This window comes from Neopelma chrysocephalum, unplaced genomic scaffold (genome assembly GCF_003984885.1).
Source record: "Neopelma chrysocephalum unplaced genomic scaffold, ASM398488v2 Primary Assembly neopelma1_82, whole genome shotgun sequence".
Classification (NCBI taxonomy): Eukaryota; Metazoa; Chordata; class Aves; order Passeriformes; family Pipridae; genus Neopelma; species Neopelma chrysocephalum.
The window spans coordinates 3,600,494-3,614,667 of record NW_020897744.1 but is presented as its reverse complement, the minus strand read 5'-3'; the positions used below and the strand labels follow the sequence as shown (position 1 = coordinate 3,614,667).

The 14,174-nt window shown below is 48.6% G+C and overlaps 2 protein-coding genes and 1 non-coding gene across 6 annotated transcripts in view; 1 reads left to right on the top strand and 2 right to left on the bottom strand.

The window, feature by feature from the left end:
• The window catches only part of AP2B1 (adaptor related protein complex 2 subunit beta 1), a 78,590-nt gene extending 70,379 nt beyond the window's left edge, over positions 1 to 8,211 (bottom strand). For 2 of the 4 annotated variants that reach the window (XM_027690807.1, XM_027690810.1), the window contains exons 1-3: positions 8,145 to 8,211; positions 3,984 to 4,041; positions 1,860 to 1,965 (exon numbers count right to left, since the gene is read on the bottom strand). In XM_027690807.1, coding sequence (XP_027546608.1) covers positions 1,860 to 1,965; positions 3,984 to 4,020 — 143 coding nt within the window. In that variant the 5' untranslated portion in view covers positions 4,021 to 4,041; positions 8,145 to 8,211. Of the gene's footprint in view, positions 1 to 1,859; positions 1,966 to 3,983; positions 4,042 to 4,346; positions 4,500 to 8,135 lie in introns of those variants that run through there. The other 2 variants (XM_027690806.1, XM_027690809.1) reach the window with 2 other exon arrangements.
• Positions 8,212 to 8,338: 127 nt separating this feature from the next.
• PEX12 (peroxisomal biogenesis factor 12) lies at positions 8,339 to 11,893 on the top strand. The gene is made up of 3 exons (XM_027691123.1): positions 8,339 to 8,489; positions 8,855 to 9,399; positions 10,057 to 11,893. Exons 1-3 carry the CDS (start codon positions 8,364 to 8,366, stop codon positions 10,454 to 10,456), a joined length of 1,071 nt encoding a protein of 356 aa, XP_027546924.1. The 5' UTR covers positions 8,339 to 8,363; the 3' UTR covers positions 10,457 to 11,893.
• Positions 11,894 to 13,781: 1,888 nt separating this feature from the next.
• On the bottom strand, positions 13,782 to 13,879 carry LOC113971387. The gene has a single exon (XR_003535539.1). It is a non-coding gene; the product is annotated as a Z30 small nucleolar RNA (small nucleolar RNA).
• Positions 13,880 to 14,174: the final 295 nt, after the last annotated feature.

The window sequence follows — 14,174 nt, the reverse complement described above, 5'->3', positions numbered from 1 at the left end:
TGCCAAAGCCACCACTAAACCGTGTCCCCAGGTGCCAAATCTATATGATTCTTCAATCTCTTCCAGGGATGGTGACTCACCACTGCCCAGGGAAGGTTATTAAAATTCAATATAAACCTTCCTAGCACAACTCGAGGCTGTTTCCTCTTGTCCTATCACTTGTTACCTGGGAGAATAGACTGACCCCATCTCACCACAACCTCCTGTCAGGGAGCTGGAGAGAGCAAGAAGGTCTCCCCTGACTGTCCTTTTCTCCAGGCTGAGCCCCTCAGCTTCCTCAGCTGCTCCTGGTGCTCCAGACCCTTCCCCAGCCCTGTTGCTCATCCCTGGACATGCTCCAGCCTCTCAATGTCTTTCTTGTCATGAGACTGGACACAGAATTTGAGGTGCCTCACCAGTGCCCAGCACAGGGAACAATCCTGGTCCTGCCTGGCCACACTATTTTTGTTACAGGCCAAGTGCCACTGGCCTTCTTGGCTACCTGGACACACCTTGGGCTCATGCTCAGCCACTGTCAACCAGCAGGTCCAGGTACTTTTCCAGCTTTCCAGCTGCTCTGCCCCAAGCCTGGAGCGTTCCATGGGATGGCCTCAGCCCATCCATCCAACCTGTCCAGATCCCTCTGCACAGCCTTCCAGCCCTCCAGCACATCAACACTCCCATGCACAGGAAAAAAAAGCAAGAATTCACAGTAGGCAAAAGGGATAGTAACAATATCAAGGAAGCCAGAAAAACTGGAGTTCCACTTTAAGCACCCTGCTGTCCAACAAAAGGTCACCTTCCTTCCCAAAACAGTTTGCAATGGCTTTTATTATAATCATTTAATCTCTTCTAGGGCTCTAACATAGGTCAGTTCTGGAAGAGGTGAAAACTAATGCAATTTCCTAAATGTGTTTTAAATGGCGAGTTCACCAAACAAGAAAATTCTACCACGCCAGGCCTGGGGATGAACCCACAAGAGAAAAAAACGTTGCTTAAAAATGTTTTGGTCATGCAGGACATTTACAAAGAACCTGCCAGATTTCAGACTAGTGAATTCTAGGAGCTTAAACACTGACAAGCTGGGTTTCACACAAATGTCAAGCAGCAATCTGTAAACAGCACTGCAGAAGAACACAAGGATGTTACACAAGGATCTCTGCAGCTCCCAGGTAAGCTGCAGGGATCTAAAGGTGAAGGGTAGGTGCTGTTGGCAAAAAAAGATTAGGTTCTTTTCCTTCCAGTTTACATGTTCCTTCATTCTACGATGAAGTCACAATGCTAAATTTGCAACCTTATCCTGATTTCCGTGGCAACAGACCACGCTGCCATGAATTTCTGGTAGGCTCCAGCAACAGGAGAAGCTGGAGGGAGAAAGCATTCACTCAAACAGGTTTTTCTGGTTGTCTCAAAGACAGAAAAACGTGTTGGGGATAGTGCTGCAGAAGGTAAATGCTGGTGCCCTTTGAGACACAGGTCCAATATAAAAATTGCTTGTTTTAAAACGTAGCTCAAATCTATGCTACAGCAAGTAAGGCTGAGAAAAACAAGTGGAATTACTTTTTTAATAGTGAAACCCAGGATAGCAAGCAGGGAGAAAACATCACCTAAAGTGAACATACAAATTGGCTGAATTCTGGATGGGTTTAAATAAAAAGGGTTATTGGCACTGGGCTAAACCAGCAGGAAAAATAGTTGTTTGTTTTGCTCTCAGTAACAGGAAGGAGCTGGAGAAATCTGTGACAGGCACAGCACAGGCAAGGACACATCCAGCCTCACCAAGATGCCAAACTCAGAGCTGTTCCATGGACATGTGTATCACTACACCCGACTGAGTCCCAGGATAACCAGAGCTGCCAAGAGATACAAGTTGCTTTTACCTGACATCCTTCCCCACAGTCATGGCTGCAATAACCTTCTTTACAGCTTCTTTCCTCTTCTCTTTCTTTTCATTATTGAGTTCAGCCTTCAGTTCAAAAATCTCTCCTGGCAGAAGACAAAACAAATTGAGCCTCTTGGGAGAAGAAAAGGGTCTCACTATAGGGATAGTTCAAGAGTGAATTTTTACTTTCCCAGCCTGTTTTCCCCATAAAACTGGTGCAGCAGCACAAGGAACCTGTCAGACCTTATGGACAACATAAGAAGCAAAGCTGCAACACTCCAGGGAATGACAGGGGCTACACCTTGCTGAGGGAAAAGCTGTTAACAAGAACGTGCATGTTGCAGCTCTCCCACTTCCAGAACACCAAATCACATCCCTGGGGCGTCTGTTTCTCAGAGGCAACTATTATGTAACCAGGATGAAAAGATATTTGGAGGTGCCAGATTCGTGCCTGCAAGAAAAAAAAACTAAGCTAGGAATTTTGCCCAGACTTTTTAACTTTTTTGCTCATCATTGCCTGCTTCCTGGGAAAACTGGAGTGGAGCCCACATGCTGTGGCTGAAACAGGAAAGCATCTATTTAGTCCAGTGGAATAAATTCTTTTCAAGCTAGAAAGACAGAGCTACTCCTAACAAAAGCTGCATGTAACAGAGCTTGTCTGGATTCCAAGGTTGCCAAAGCAGCCTTTTCCACAACACTAATTCTTCCTGAGATTACTGCATGGAAAGTCAGTTCAGGCTGGGTCACCAAATTGGCAAAACAAGTTTATAAAATAAAGCAACATGTGCAAAAGACTGTTTATCAGGCCTGTTCCAGACAGAGCAAGTGCTATGAGAAGGATAATGCTCCCAGCTGACAAACAGCTTTCCCCAGGAAGGACAGCCAACAGTATTCCCAGTGGAAGCCACAGGCTGAAGACAATTACAAATATCAAAATATTTGTGAAAAAAATACATTCTAGCCCCAACTTTCAATTCCTACACACTTTGTCAGAGCAGCAGCAGTAATTGCTGAAGAGCCTGACACAAAGGGCTACCAGGCACTTCAGAAGGGAAGAGCAGTGGCTGTTCTGCAGAATGCAGTGGAGGGACCACTTGTCATCCCTCTTGCCTGAGGGAGAGACACTGGCATTACTCACCCAGAGCTCATGCCCTGGAGCAGAGCTGAGCCAGCAGCAGAGCTCACCAGAGCCCAGACTATGCAGGCTGACTTCCTGCAGCCACCCCAGAAAAACCTGCCTTTAGGACTGAATTTACAGACAGCTGCGCCTTAGAAAGATGTCAACTGCATTAGCTTTATTTATGAGCTCATTCTGGAGCTTAATGAAACATAAATAGATCAACAGTGTAGGTTTTTCCCTGGCGAGCGTTCCCCAGAAGCACCCAGACATTTTAAAAAGCAGAGGTTAATGCAAACCATTCTCCACATCTACTGGAGAAGGATGAGCAACATCAGGCTCAAACTGCACTCAGAGACAGTGTTTTGTTTAAAAACAGGTTAGAAAATAAAATTTGTCTGGGACGGTCTCAGCAGAACAAGCCCAGCTCTGGACCATCTGAATGGATAAAGTGTCCTCAAGGATGTTTTCCAGGCTTCCCATTATTAAGGGCAGAAGTTTGTCCTGAGGTGAGGTGACCACCACACCTGCAGTAAAGTCATAGGAAAGTCAAACAGAGCAGTGCAGCTTTGGAGGGAATGGCAGCAGGAAAACCCGTTATCTTTACTTGATGTAGAATATCCTTATACCCGAAATATTAAATGGCTCACAATCAATTTAATCCTGTGATCCCCAACAGAACATCCATCCTCAGTCTGGAACTTGTTAGCCCATGGCTAAAACTTTGTCTCTGACCAGATCTGCACTCAAACCCCAATATTTTGATCTCTGATCCTTAAAAAAGCAGCAATTTGGGTCGTTTTGTGCATCATAAAACCGTACAACACACCAGTTTTGTCTTTTGTCACCATGTGACCTACTTTGGAAGTTTCTCCCTGGATGATTAAGAAGAGAAACAGGGACAGAGCTACCAGAAAAGCACAAGTCCTTCTGCATGCAGTTAAAAAAGCTGTGTAAAAATAGCCACCCACCACCTCCAATCCACTGCACCAGCTGAACACCAACCTTTTTTATTGGTCGTGAAGTATTTGGAGTCCGTCATGGTTCCAGGTCCTTAAAACACCTGAGAATGACAATAATAAAAAAAGAACAAGTCAGCTCCCAGAGCTGTGTGATGGCAACACCCAGTTTGGGAGGCAGGAGGACGGTTGGTGAGGGTGAGGGAAGAAGCAAACGCTTTACATCCACAGGCACAAGTTTCCCAATCTTCATCCTGCACCTGCTGCTGGAATTTCCTGGCAAACCCAGGGATTTAAAGGGCTCAGATGAACAGTGCTGGGGAAAATACAACAGCCTGTGGCGGATGGGCTGGGAAAGCTTTCCAAATTCCCAGTCTCAGAAGGGAAAAGGCGTTTTTTAACTCCTTACAATCAGCAGATCCTGGTGTGTTCTGCAGCTCTGCCTTTCCCGGGTTCGCTATTCCATTTTCCAAGAAAAAGCACATTTAATATCTCGCCTGGCAGGGAGAACTCCAGGTTTCAGACAAAGGAAACTGTCATCTCCCCCTAACGATATTTCCCTGTGCTGCATCTTCATGGAAGGCACAATTAACCCCAATTGCAACACCCACCCCCAGGCCTTTCATTTCTTTCCCTTCTTTTGTTCCCAGAAGATGCAAAGCAGTTATGGGTTTGTTTTCTTTCTGTTTTTTTTTTTTTTGAAAGAACAGCCATTACTCTTCAGTTCTCTCAAGCTTGAAATCGAAATCTTTCTCTGCCAAGATCCAACATCCCACCTCTGAGACACACACAAGCTTATTATTTCAGTGCTGCACTGCTTGTTTTGTGGGCAGGACCAAAAAATGCTGTCGGGCCAGCAAAGTGCTCAGCAGAGCCAGCAGAATGGTCTCACCAGCACTTCTCTTGCTCCACTAAATTATTAATGCCTTAGAATACAGAGATTGCCCAGATGTATGTGGATATCCATCATTTTATTGTGATAAATGCCAGCTCTGTGACAAACATGACTCAAAGAATTTTCAAGTACTGGCTGAAAAACAAGCAGAGGAGTGGGCAGTTTGACTGCTCTTGATGAAACAGCCTGTATCAGCGCTAAAACCACCTCAAAAAAGGCTTTTTTCCATCTCTTACCTCCTTTTTCTATTTTTTCCCCAATTCTCCTTTACTTACACATCCTTCCATGACCTTAAATGCTGCTAGCAAAGCACTAAGTCATCTGTTCCCTAAATGCTGCCTGTCTTGCCTCTAAACCCTGCAGGTCTTGCTGGCTCAGCAACAAAAGGACCAGCACAGCTTTGAACTCCAAGGCTCTGCCCAGCAGTGCAACCAGCTGGGTGTTCCTTAACACTTTCCTTCCTCATCCCTTAAACAACCCCAACACCATCACCACTCCTTTGCCCCCATCCACCTGGAGCAGTTTAACACCTTGGCAGTTGAATTCCCAGCAGCAGCTCGGGGGTAATTCCCCAATTCCCACCTCCTTCTCTGTGCCCCACATGGCATTGCCGGGATCATCTCGCCCAACTGCCAAACAACCGGATGAGGAACAACCTGTTGCTCTTCCCAGTTCCCTGGAGCTCCTGCTTGCTCTGTGGTAACTGCCACATCCTAATTAGGCAGAATTACTGCGTTTGGGTTTGATTTCTCTCCCTTTCTGCTCCAAGCTGGAGAGCAAACTATGCCTGGAGGCAGCTGTGGAAGCACGTTCCTCCTGCAGAGTAGGTTTCACCTCCTTCCAAAACAGAGGCTGGGTTGGGAAAGCCACACGAGCCACAGCACTGCAAATTTTTCCAGCAAAAATATCACAGCCCTCCTGAAAGCAGAAGCTGCTGTGGGGCCTGTTTTGTAATTAAAACCAGACCCTGTGTTCAGCTGCAATGTTACTGTGGCACAGTCCTTCGGGTTTGAACCCAGCTTAAAAGATGACTTAAATGTTTTTCTCTATGAGAGTACTTGGCACAGTGCCATGGAAAAGGCATTGAACGTGGCCTCAATGTTCTTTGTTTGCATTATATGTGGATTTGTCTGCCAGGGTCATATCTCCCAGCTGAGCTACTCTAATACAGCTTTAACTGGGGCCAGAGCAGCAGATTAGAGAGCAAATTGAGGAGAAAAAAACCCAAACCAGCACAAACATCATCCCAGTTGCATAAAGCCCCACACACAGAGGGAGGGACCTCGCTGAATTTCAGGGATGATCATTAAATCCCTAAAGCAGGACGTTTCGCTATTTTTCCTCCCTTCAGATCACATTCTTGGGAACATGAAGAATCCTAGAAACACTCAGACAGGGCCAAGCACAGCCCATGTCTTTACAACCTGCTTTGACAGATGTAAATGAGAACTGACTTAGGTCAACAACCAAACCACCCTATTCCAAGTGCACCACAGGATAAAGCCCTTTTTCTCCTGAGCACACACATTTTTGCTTCATGGATGTCAGGGCTTGCTTTGCACATTGCTCACAGACAGCTTGCCAGCAGCACTGAGCGTTATCTCATCACTAACAACCTCAGCATGGTTTGCAGCAAATGAAAGCAAAACAGCCCAGATATTTAAAACACTGCTGTTTGTATCCCTCCAGAAAATGCCAGCTTCCTGGACACAAATCTAAACTGCAGGGAGCCAAGATAAATTATGACAGCATCATGAACAACCTTGTATTTTTAGAAGAAAATCCACATGAGGTTGCCCACTCCTTACTAATGTTTGTGTCCAGCCCTTGCTAAGGTGGAAACAGGTAAGAGGTGTTCAAAGCTGACAGTAAAAGGCTCCTGATCCAACCCCAGCAAACAAGAAGACATTAAATACAGGAATTACTCCAGAAAGGTCCAGCAGTTCTTAATGCTATTTACTGACATTTAAATGCAGATTGAACCAAAACCATGATTAAGTGAAAGGACTAAGGAACCATCACAGTCAGTAAGATAAACCTCCTCAGCCCAAAACCACACAGAAAACTGGATCCTGTGTCTGACCAACACCTGCTTTACCCCAAATGTGGCTCCAACAACAGCCTGATCAGCTCCCCACCACTCATTCCACACAGAGAGGAAGCAGGTTTAAGGCTTTGGGATAGATCCAAGTTCCCTGAAACAATCCACTATTGCACTCCCAAATCTCTACAATGATCCCTGGTTTAACTCCAGTGTTAAGTGGTGCCACCCATTTCCCCTGAAAAGCCTCTCAAGGAGCCACATGACAGCCCAAGGGTGGCCCAGAGCCACTGGAACACCAGGAAAATAAACAGGACAATGGAACATGGATGGCAGAGGCAGAGCAGTGCTGAGGCTCCAGAAACCTGCAGCTTGTGCTGGGGCAGGGAATTTGTGGTGCTCCCCCCTCCACTCTCAAATGCCCTCTGCCTCCTGTCACCTCCCAACTCCTTGGAACCCCCAATCCCAGCTCTGCTGCCACCCCCACACCTCCAGCAGGACTCACAGCACCCCCCCACACTCCCCCCTGGCAGCCCAGTACCCCCCTCAAGCCCCTGTCCACCAGCCCTTCCCTGTCAGCAGCATTCCATGGATATCCCCAGAATCCCACAGTCACAGGAGCATTCCCCACCAATCCCAGCTTCCCTCCCCAGCATTCCCAGCCCCAGCAGTGCCTGCCCAGTCCCTCTCAGCACCCCAGCCCTCCTCCCTGCCTGGCCTTACCAGTGTCCCAGTAGCTTGCTGTGTTCATTCCCACCCAACTTCCCTTCCCCAGTCCCACCAAGCCCCATCCCAGCCCATCCCCCAGCACCTGCCCACCCACCACCCCCCAGCCTTGTGCCTCCTCCCAGTACCTCTGCACCCACCTGCCCATTCCTCCCAATGACCCCCCCATCCTCTTCCAGTACATCAACAGTGCCCCTCCCAGTGCCTCACCAGCAACCCTCCACGTCCTGCTCCAGTCCCCCCTCCCAGCCCCTCCCAATACTCCACCAGTGCCCCTCACCTCCACCCAGTATCACCTGCCAGCGTCCCCCAGTGCCCCTTCCCACCCTGTCCCAGTCCCCCCTCCCAGTACCCCACTAGTGTGTCTCACCTCCTCCCAGTATCTCCTCCCAGACCCTCCCAAGACTCCACCAGTGCCCCTCCCCACCCTATCCCAGTCCCCCCTCTCAGTGCCCCTCCCAGTGCCCCTTCCGGCCCCCTTCCACTCCATCCCAGTCCGTCCCAGTCCGTCCCAGTTCCCGGCCCCACTCACGGACCGGACTCACCGCTGCGGGGGCGGCGGCGGAACCGGAAGCGGCGGGGCCGGGCGGACTCGCGAGCAGCGAGATCAAACCCTCCCACGCCCAGAGCGGCCGCGCCCCCCCCCACCATAGAGCGGGCGGAGCGCAGGCCGCTCGCGCTTCCGGGTGGGCGGGGCGGAGCGGTGCCCGTGTGGGGCGCGGCGCGGCGGCTCCCCCCGGCGGCGGGGCGGGCGCGGCGGTGCGATGGCGGAGGTGGGCGCTCACCTCACGGCCGCCCCGGCCGGCGGGGACAGGCCGTCCGTGTTCGAGGCGGTGGCCCAGGACAGCCTGATGGCCGCCGTGAAACCCGCCCTGCAGCACCTGGTCAAGGTGAGGCGGGCCGGGCCGCGGGGGAGGGCACAGGAGCGGGGCCGGGCTCCTCTCACAGGCAGTGGGGCAGTTGTGACCCTCCCGAACCGGAGGCGTCGTGTAGAGCTGTAGTAACTTATAATTTAGCACAATACTCCACTTTCAGCAACTTCCCGGTGAGGGTGGTGAGGCCCTGCCACAGGTTGCCCAGCGAAGCTGTGGCTGCCCCATCCCTGAAGTGTCCAAGGCCAGGTTGGACGGGGCTTGGAGCAACCTGGGATAGTGGAAGGTGTCCCTGCCCATGGCAGGGGGTGGAACAGGATGGTCTTTGAACCCTTCCAACCCAAACCATTCTGTGATTCCTTCTATGTCCCCTTTCACAACAGGTGCTTGCTGAGTCCAATCCTGCCCGGTACGGCTCCGTGTGGCACTGGTTTGATGAGATCTACGTCCTTCTGGATCTGCTGCTCCAGCAGCACTACCTGGCCAGGTGCAGCGCCTCCTTCTCCGAGAACTTCTATAGCCTGAAGAGGATCCCGATGGGAGAGGGCACACGGCAGGCCCTGGCCACGGCTGGCCTGCCAAAGAGGCAGCACTGGAAATCTCTGCTCCTGCTGGTTCTTGTTCCTTACCTGAAAGGAAAGCTGGAGAAACTGGTGTCCAGCCTGAGGGAGGAGGATGAGTACTCCATCCACCCTCCATCGTCATCCTGGAAGCGCTTCTACAGAGCCTTTCTAGCTGCCTACCCCTTTGTAAACATGACCTGGGAGGGCTGGTTTCTTATCCAGCAGCTGTGCTACATCCTCGGGAAAGCTCAGCATCATTCCCCCTTGCTGAGGCTGGCTGGGGTCCGCCTGGTCAGGCTGACTGCGGAGGACATCCAGGCCCTGGAGAAGAAATTGGCTGGAGCCACCTCAAGTCAGACACACAGGTATGTCAGAACCCGATGCTCTCCAGGGGGTTCCTGGGGTGTGTTAATTTTGAGGTGATGCTGCAAAGCAAAAGTGCCTTGTTCTCCAGAAATTCTTCAAGATGAAGAATGGCAAAATGTGCTCCCAAAGGGAGTATTGTTAGTGAAAGTAAGGAAACAAGTAGCAGGGATTAGCTTAACATCTTGTGGTAATGAAATTGCAGGGTTTGGGGGGTCTTTTGGGGCATTCCAGCCTTTATCCTGTCCAGTCTTCACCTGCACTTTTCCAACAAGGAAATTAGACTGCAGCAATGTTGCTAAAAGGACTGAAGCTTAGCTCTTTGATTTTCCTGAGCAGCAGCTAGTCATGACCACCCTTAATATTCTGTAAAATGGTCAGCCATGAGTGACATGCTTTGTGGTCCAGGTCCCCTCAATCCAAACTCTCTTAATTTAGACTTCTGAACGAAAGAGGATTTGGATCTTTCTTAAAATACAAAGAATCTGAGGGAAACATCCTAACATATGCCTCACTACAAACATGGGACACACTGATCAACTTCCTCAGCATTAAGGAGCTGTAGGAAGCAGTGACTCCCCAAGTACTTTTTTCCACGGTTTCTAGATGGATAAATGTGCAGTGGTGATGGTCTCTCCATACTCTTCTCTCTGCCACAGTTTTACATCACGAGTGCAGCTGGCACTGAGAAAAGCTCTGGGTGGCATCGCCTTCTCCCTCTCCACCGGGCTGTCCGTCAGCGTGTTCTTCCTCCAGTTCCTGGACTGGTGGTACTCCTCAGAGAACCAGGAGACCATCAAGTCTCTGACAGCTCTCCCAACTCCTCCACCTCCTGTGCACCTGGACCATGAGCCCAGCTCAGCTCTGCTGCCCAAACTGAAGACCGTGTGCCCTCTGTGCCGCAAGATCCGCGTGAACGCCACGGCCCTGTCCACGTCCGGCTTCGTGTTCTGCTACCGCTGCATCTACAGCCATGTGAAGGCTCACCAGCGCTGCCCTGTCACGGGCTATGCCACAGAGCTGCAGCACCTTGTCAAACTGTACTCCCCTGAGAGCTGAAAGGCTGCTGGGAGCCTCCATCACCCCTTCTTACATCCCAGGAATTCCGGCCGCTACAGCTCCTCGGTGAGCTCTGCAGCTCCTTTGAATTTGGTGGTCCATCAGTTTTGCTGCCTCTGTGCCTTCTGGCAAGGCTCTCCCCTTTGTTGATAAGCTGTTCCAACATCCTGTGACAGTTCCAGAGGGATCAGGCAGCCCCAGTCTGTTAGACAGTACAGAAATGCCTTCAAAGACCAGCTGAAAGGGAAGGAACATTGATTTGGATAAGAAGAACGCAGATGTGAGGATCAGAGACCAGCACTGGTAAAAGTCCTGCCCGAGGGCATGAGCCAGCAAATTAAAGAGGTAGGGAAATTCTCTAGGAGAGTTTTTGTTCCCTTAGCAGCTTCCCAGGCCGAGCTCTGGCACTGGGGCTTGTCAGAGAGGTGGAGATGGGCTTAAACCTCTGCTCTGGTCATCCTGCCCTTCAGCCTCCTGCATTTTCAGGCTACTCACCCCTGAATTGAGAACATCACACCCCTAATTGCCATCAGTAGTTCTAAATTAAGACTTCTGACTCATTAAAGGAACAAAAGGTCATGTGTACAAACAAGGAACGTTACATTTTCTGCACAAGGGAGGAAAATGACAAACCAGATTAAAACAGAAGCTGCCAAATGGTGAGAGTTGCTTTTTGTTAAATAAATCTTTGCATTCGTTATTATCTGCTTTTATAAAGCAAAATTCTTTCTTGATTGAGAACCTAACTTAATTATTTTCTGGTTCCAATAGAGTTTGCTTCTCTGGGGGCTCTATTTATATAAGAGAGACCAGATTAAAGCTGCTTTCATCTTTTTATGTGATGATAATGGATGTAAGATTAGCATTTTGTAAGCTGAGAATCTCTAAGTATTACAATGCACATATTGCAGTCCCAGCCATGTAGCACATTCTTTTCAATACAAAACATCCTTTCACTGAACACAAGAGGAAAGAAAACCCGTGTGCCATGGCTGGTTCCTGCTTGACAGCTGTAAGGTTTTTTCCTGACTCTAGGGAGCAGCAGTGCTCCAGACATCACAGTGACAGTGCTTACAGAACACAAGAGCAAAGTTTGCTGCACAAAGTACAAGTCCTTCCCAGATTAAGAGATATCTTTAGACATTTAATCCACTGAACCAGGCATCTCATTTTCCCCCCACTTTAGCTCTGCTTCAGAAGATAAAAATTTCCAATATCCTCCCTCACCTGTAACTAAGATAGCAAGGTTATTGAATAATGTGGGAAAATACAGTAATTTGCATTCTCCCAAAGATGCTCTGGAAAATACCTATTGTAACAAATGAGATTTGTCCTCAAACTTGTCTTTTTATCTCTGTACAACTTCCAGACCCTTCTACCTGTGCCACTATGGAATAACAATAAAAACTGTCTCATTCCTCCTTTCTCCAGTAGTTACAGGATCCATGAAGACACCTCTCTTCCTTCAGAGAGCCAGTAAGAGCACACACATCTTACTGGAAGAGCAATCCCATCAAGGTGTGAGATTATCTGAGATTTCAAATCACTTTTCAGAGGGTTGGCCTTGGCCTGGGTATTGATGTCCTGGTGACTCCAGTGCAACTGCTCGTTTAAATAAGGGCTGAAGCATTTGACTAATGATTCAGTTTCACAAGTGGATTATTTTCCTTTTGTCCTTCCTATGCTTTCCAAATTATCCATCTGCTGCTCAGGGAGAAGCTGGGCAGACCTGGGACAGAAGAGTGACCGATGCTGACTCACCTGCCAGCACTGCAGAGCTCTTGGGCAGGTTCTGCACCATTCTCCCTCTAATCCAGAAGGATTCATTAAAGGCCAAACAGCGCAACAGAGTTGCCTGATCCCACACTGCTCCAGGGCCTGTACACCTCCTTCTCCCAGGATTAATCTCTTCCTCTCCCCAGAACACCCACTGCCTGCCAGGCCCTGGCTGCCTTCCACTCCCCACTGCACAACACCCTGTCCCTGCCAAACCTGGATTTGGCCAACTCCACAGCAGCTCCAAGACCTCCACAGAACACCCACGCCTAAGCCTCACAGTTCTGAGCAGCTGTGATTACTCTTTTGAACATTAAATTGCTCTTTAAATTAAATTTTACTCCTTAACTGAGTAACAGGCATCGAGCCCACAATGGTGACAAGACTCAGCAGTCACTCCGTGGATTTTATGTGTTCCTGTAGATGGCTGCAGGATGCCAGCTTGGATTTGACTCTGTCAAAACCTGTCCTTAGTAGCCAAATACATACACATTTATCAGGTTTAATGTTCTAAAACGAAACTACAAAACCCATCAGGGTTATAGAAAAATTCCCATTTATCTGCTTTTTAACTGTGATAGTGTTCTTAAAGCCATCATGGGCTAAAGATAGACAAGAGGAGGGTTTTTTTCAGGTAACACCAACTTTATTAAACCAACCTTTGGACTCACATACTAATTTGTGTCTTACATACAGTGATGTATCGTATATATACCTTCAGAATGCTTTGTTTTTGCTTAATACAATTTCACCAATATTAACAACAGCACTGGAGCTGCCCAATACTTCACTGCCAGAACTTGACTTTGCAAGTCTGTTAACAAATAATTAGTGAACCTGAGTCACATTCACAGCTCATCCACACGGTGTTCAAAAAACAATGTATTAGCAACTTTTCCTATTTCCTTAAGAGAAACCATGTAGCTTTTCCTATTAAGGGAGAACCACCATGACATACTCCTAGGTATATATTCCCCATAGATGCTTCCTTCTCCACAGAAAGAGAGAAATGAATATAAAGGTGTCAACAGGACCTGGAAAAGAACAAAAAACTGGGTTAGAGAATAGCTCTCTCTCCTTTCCTCTCCTTGCTTAATTAGCCCAGCCTCTCCCCCAGCCCCAAAGGGGCTGCACTTTATCAAGACTATTCCAAAAATACTTCTGGCTCTGTGCTGGCAATTGCTAGATGAGAATACAGCTAGACCAACTGCTAATGAGCATCTACAGGACAGGCAGCTCAGACTCCACCTTACAGAGAAGATACAGGGGCAGAGTATCTGGAATTTCATGAGCCGTGTCATATATAGGTGACAAAACAAGAAACCCCCCTCACTGCAAGCTCGGTCCTAAACCCAGCATTGCAGCAACACACACAAACCCAAACAAGTATTTGCACCACTCATTTTTTAAATCGAGGTTTTCTTTTTCTACCATTAAGTATTTTGCTAAAAATACTTATTTTTTTTCCAATTTTTTTTTTGGGAGGGAGGACATCAAAAAGTTTCAAGAAGCAGCAAAGCTGTTTCCTCCAGACGAGCTTAGCCTAAAGAAGCTCAGAGAGAAGATTAGGTGATCATGCCCTGGTCAGAGCAGAGACACGGAGTCTCGGCAATACCAGTTCAGACTATACTTCGCTCATCATTGCTTTGGGCAAGTCCATTGCCATTCCATAGGGAGCCTGATCCCAAGTTAGCAGTAGGTGGTTTCCTCCTTCCTAGGAGGAGGAGCACGTGTAGCAGGGGAGCACAGGAAGGGAAGGACATCCCTGCTAGAGCCAAGCTGGGGAAGGCAGGTGACGAGTGGGGATTCCAGGCTAAGGAGAGCCCGTACCAGGCTCTACAATGAGGAAAAAACCGTCTCATACCCATGAATGCCGCTGCAATCAGTGTCGCTCCAGGGGTCCAGAGGCCTGTTTTGATCCCTCATGCCACACGTTTGCACT

Excerpts from the sequence above, each read along its gene's own strand:
- PEX12 (XM_027691123.1), top strand. The coding sequence starts at position 8,364 with ATGGCGGAGGTGGGCGCTCACCTCACGGCCGCCCCGGCCGGCGGGGAC. Across the intron at positions 8,490-8,854 it reads CCCTGCAGCACCTGGTCAAG|GTGCTTGCTGAGTCCAATCC; the intron begins GTGAGGCGGGCC and ends CTTTCACAACAG. Across the intron at positions 9,400-10,056 it reads ACCTCAAGTCAGACACACAG|TTTTACATCACGAGTGCAGC; the intron begins GTATGTCAGAAC and ends TCTCTGCCACAG.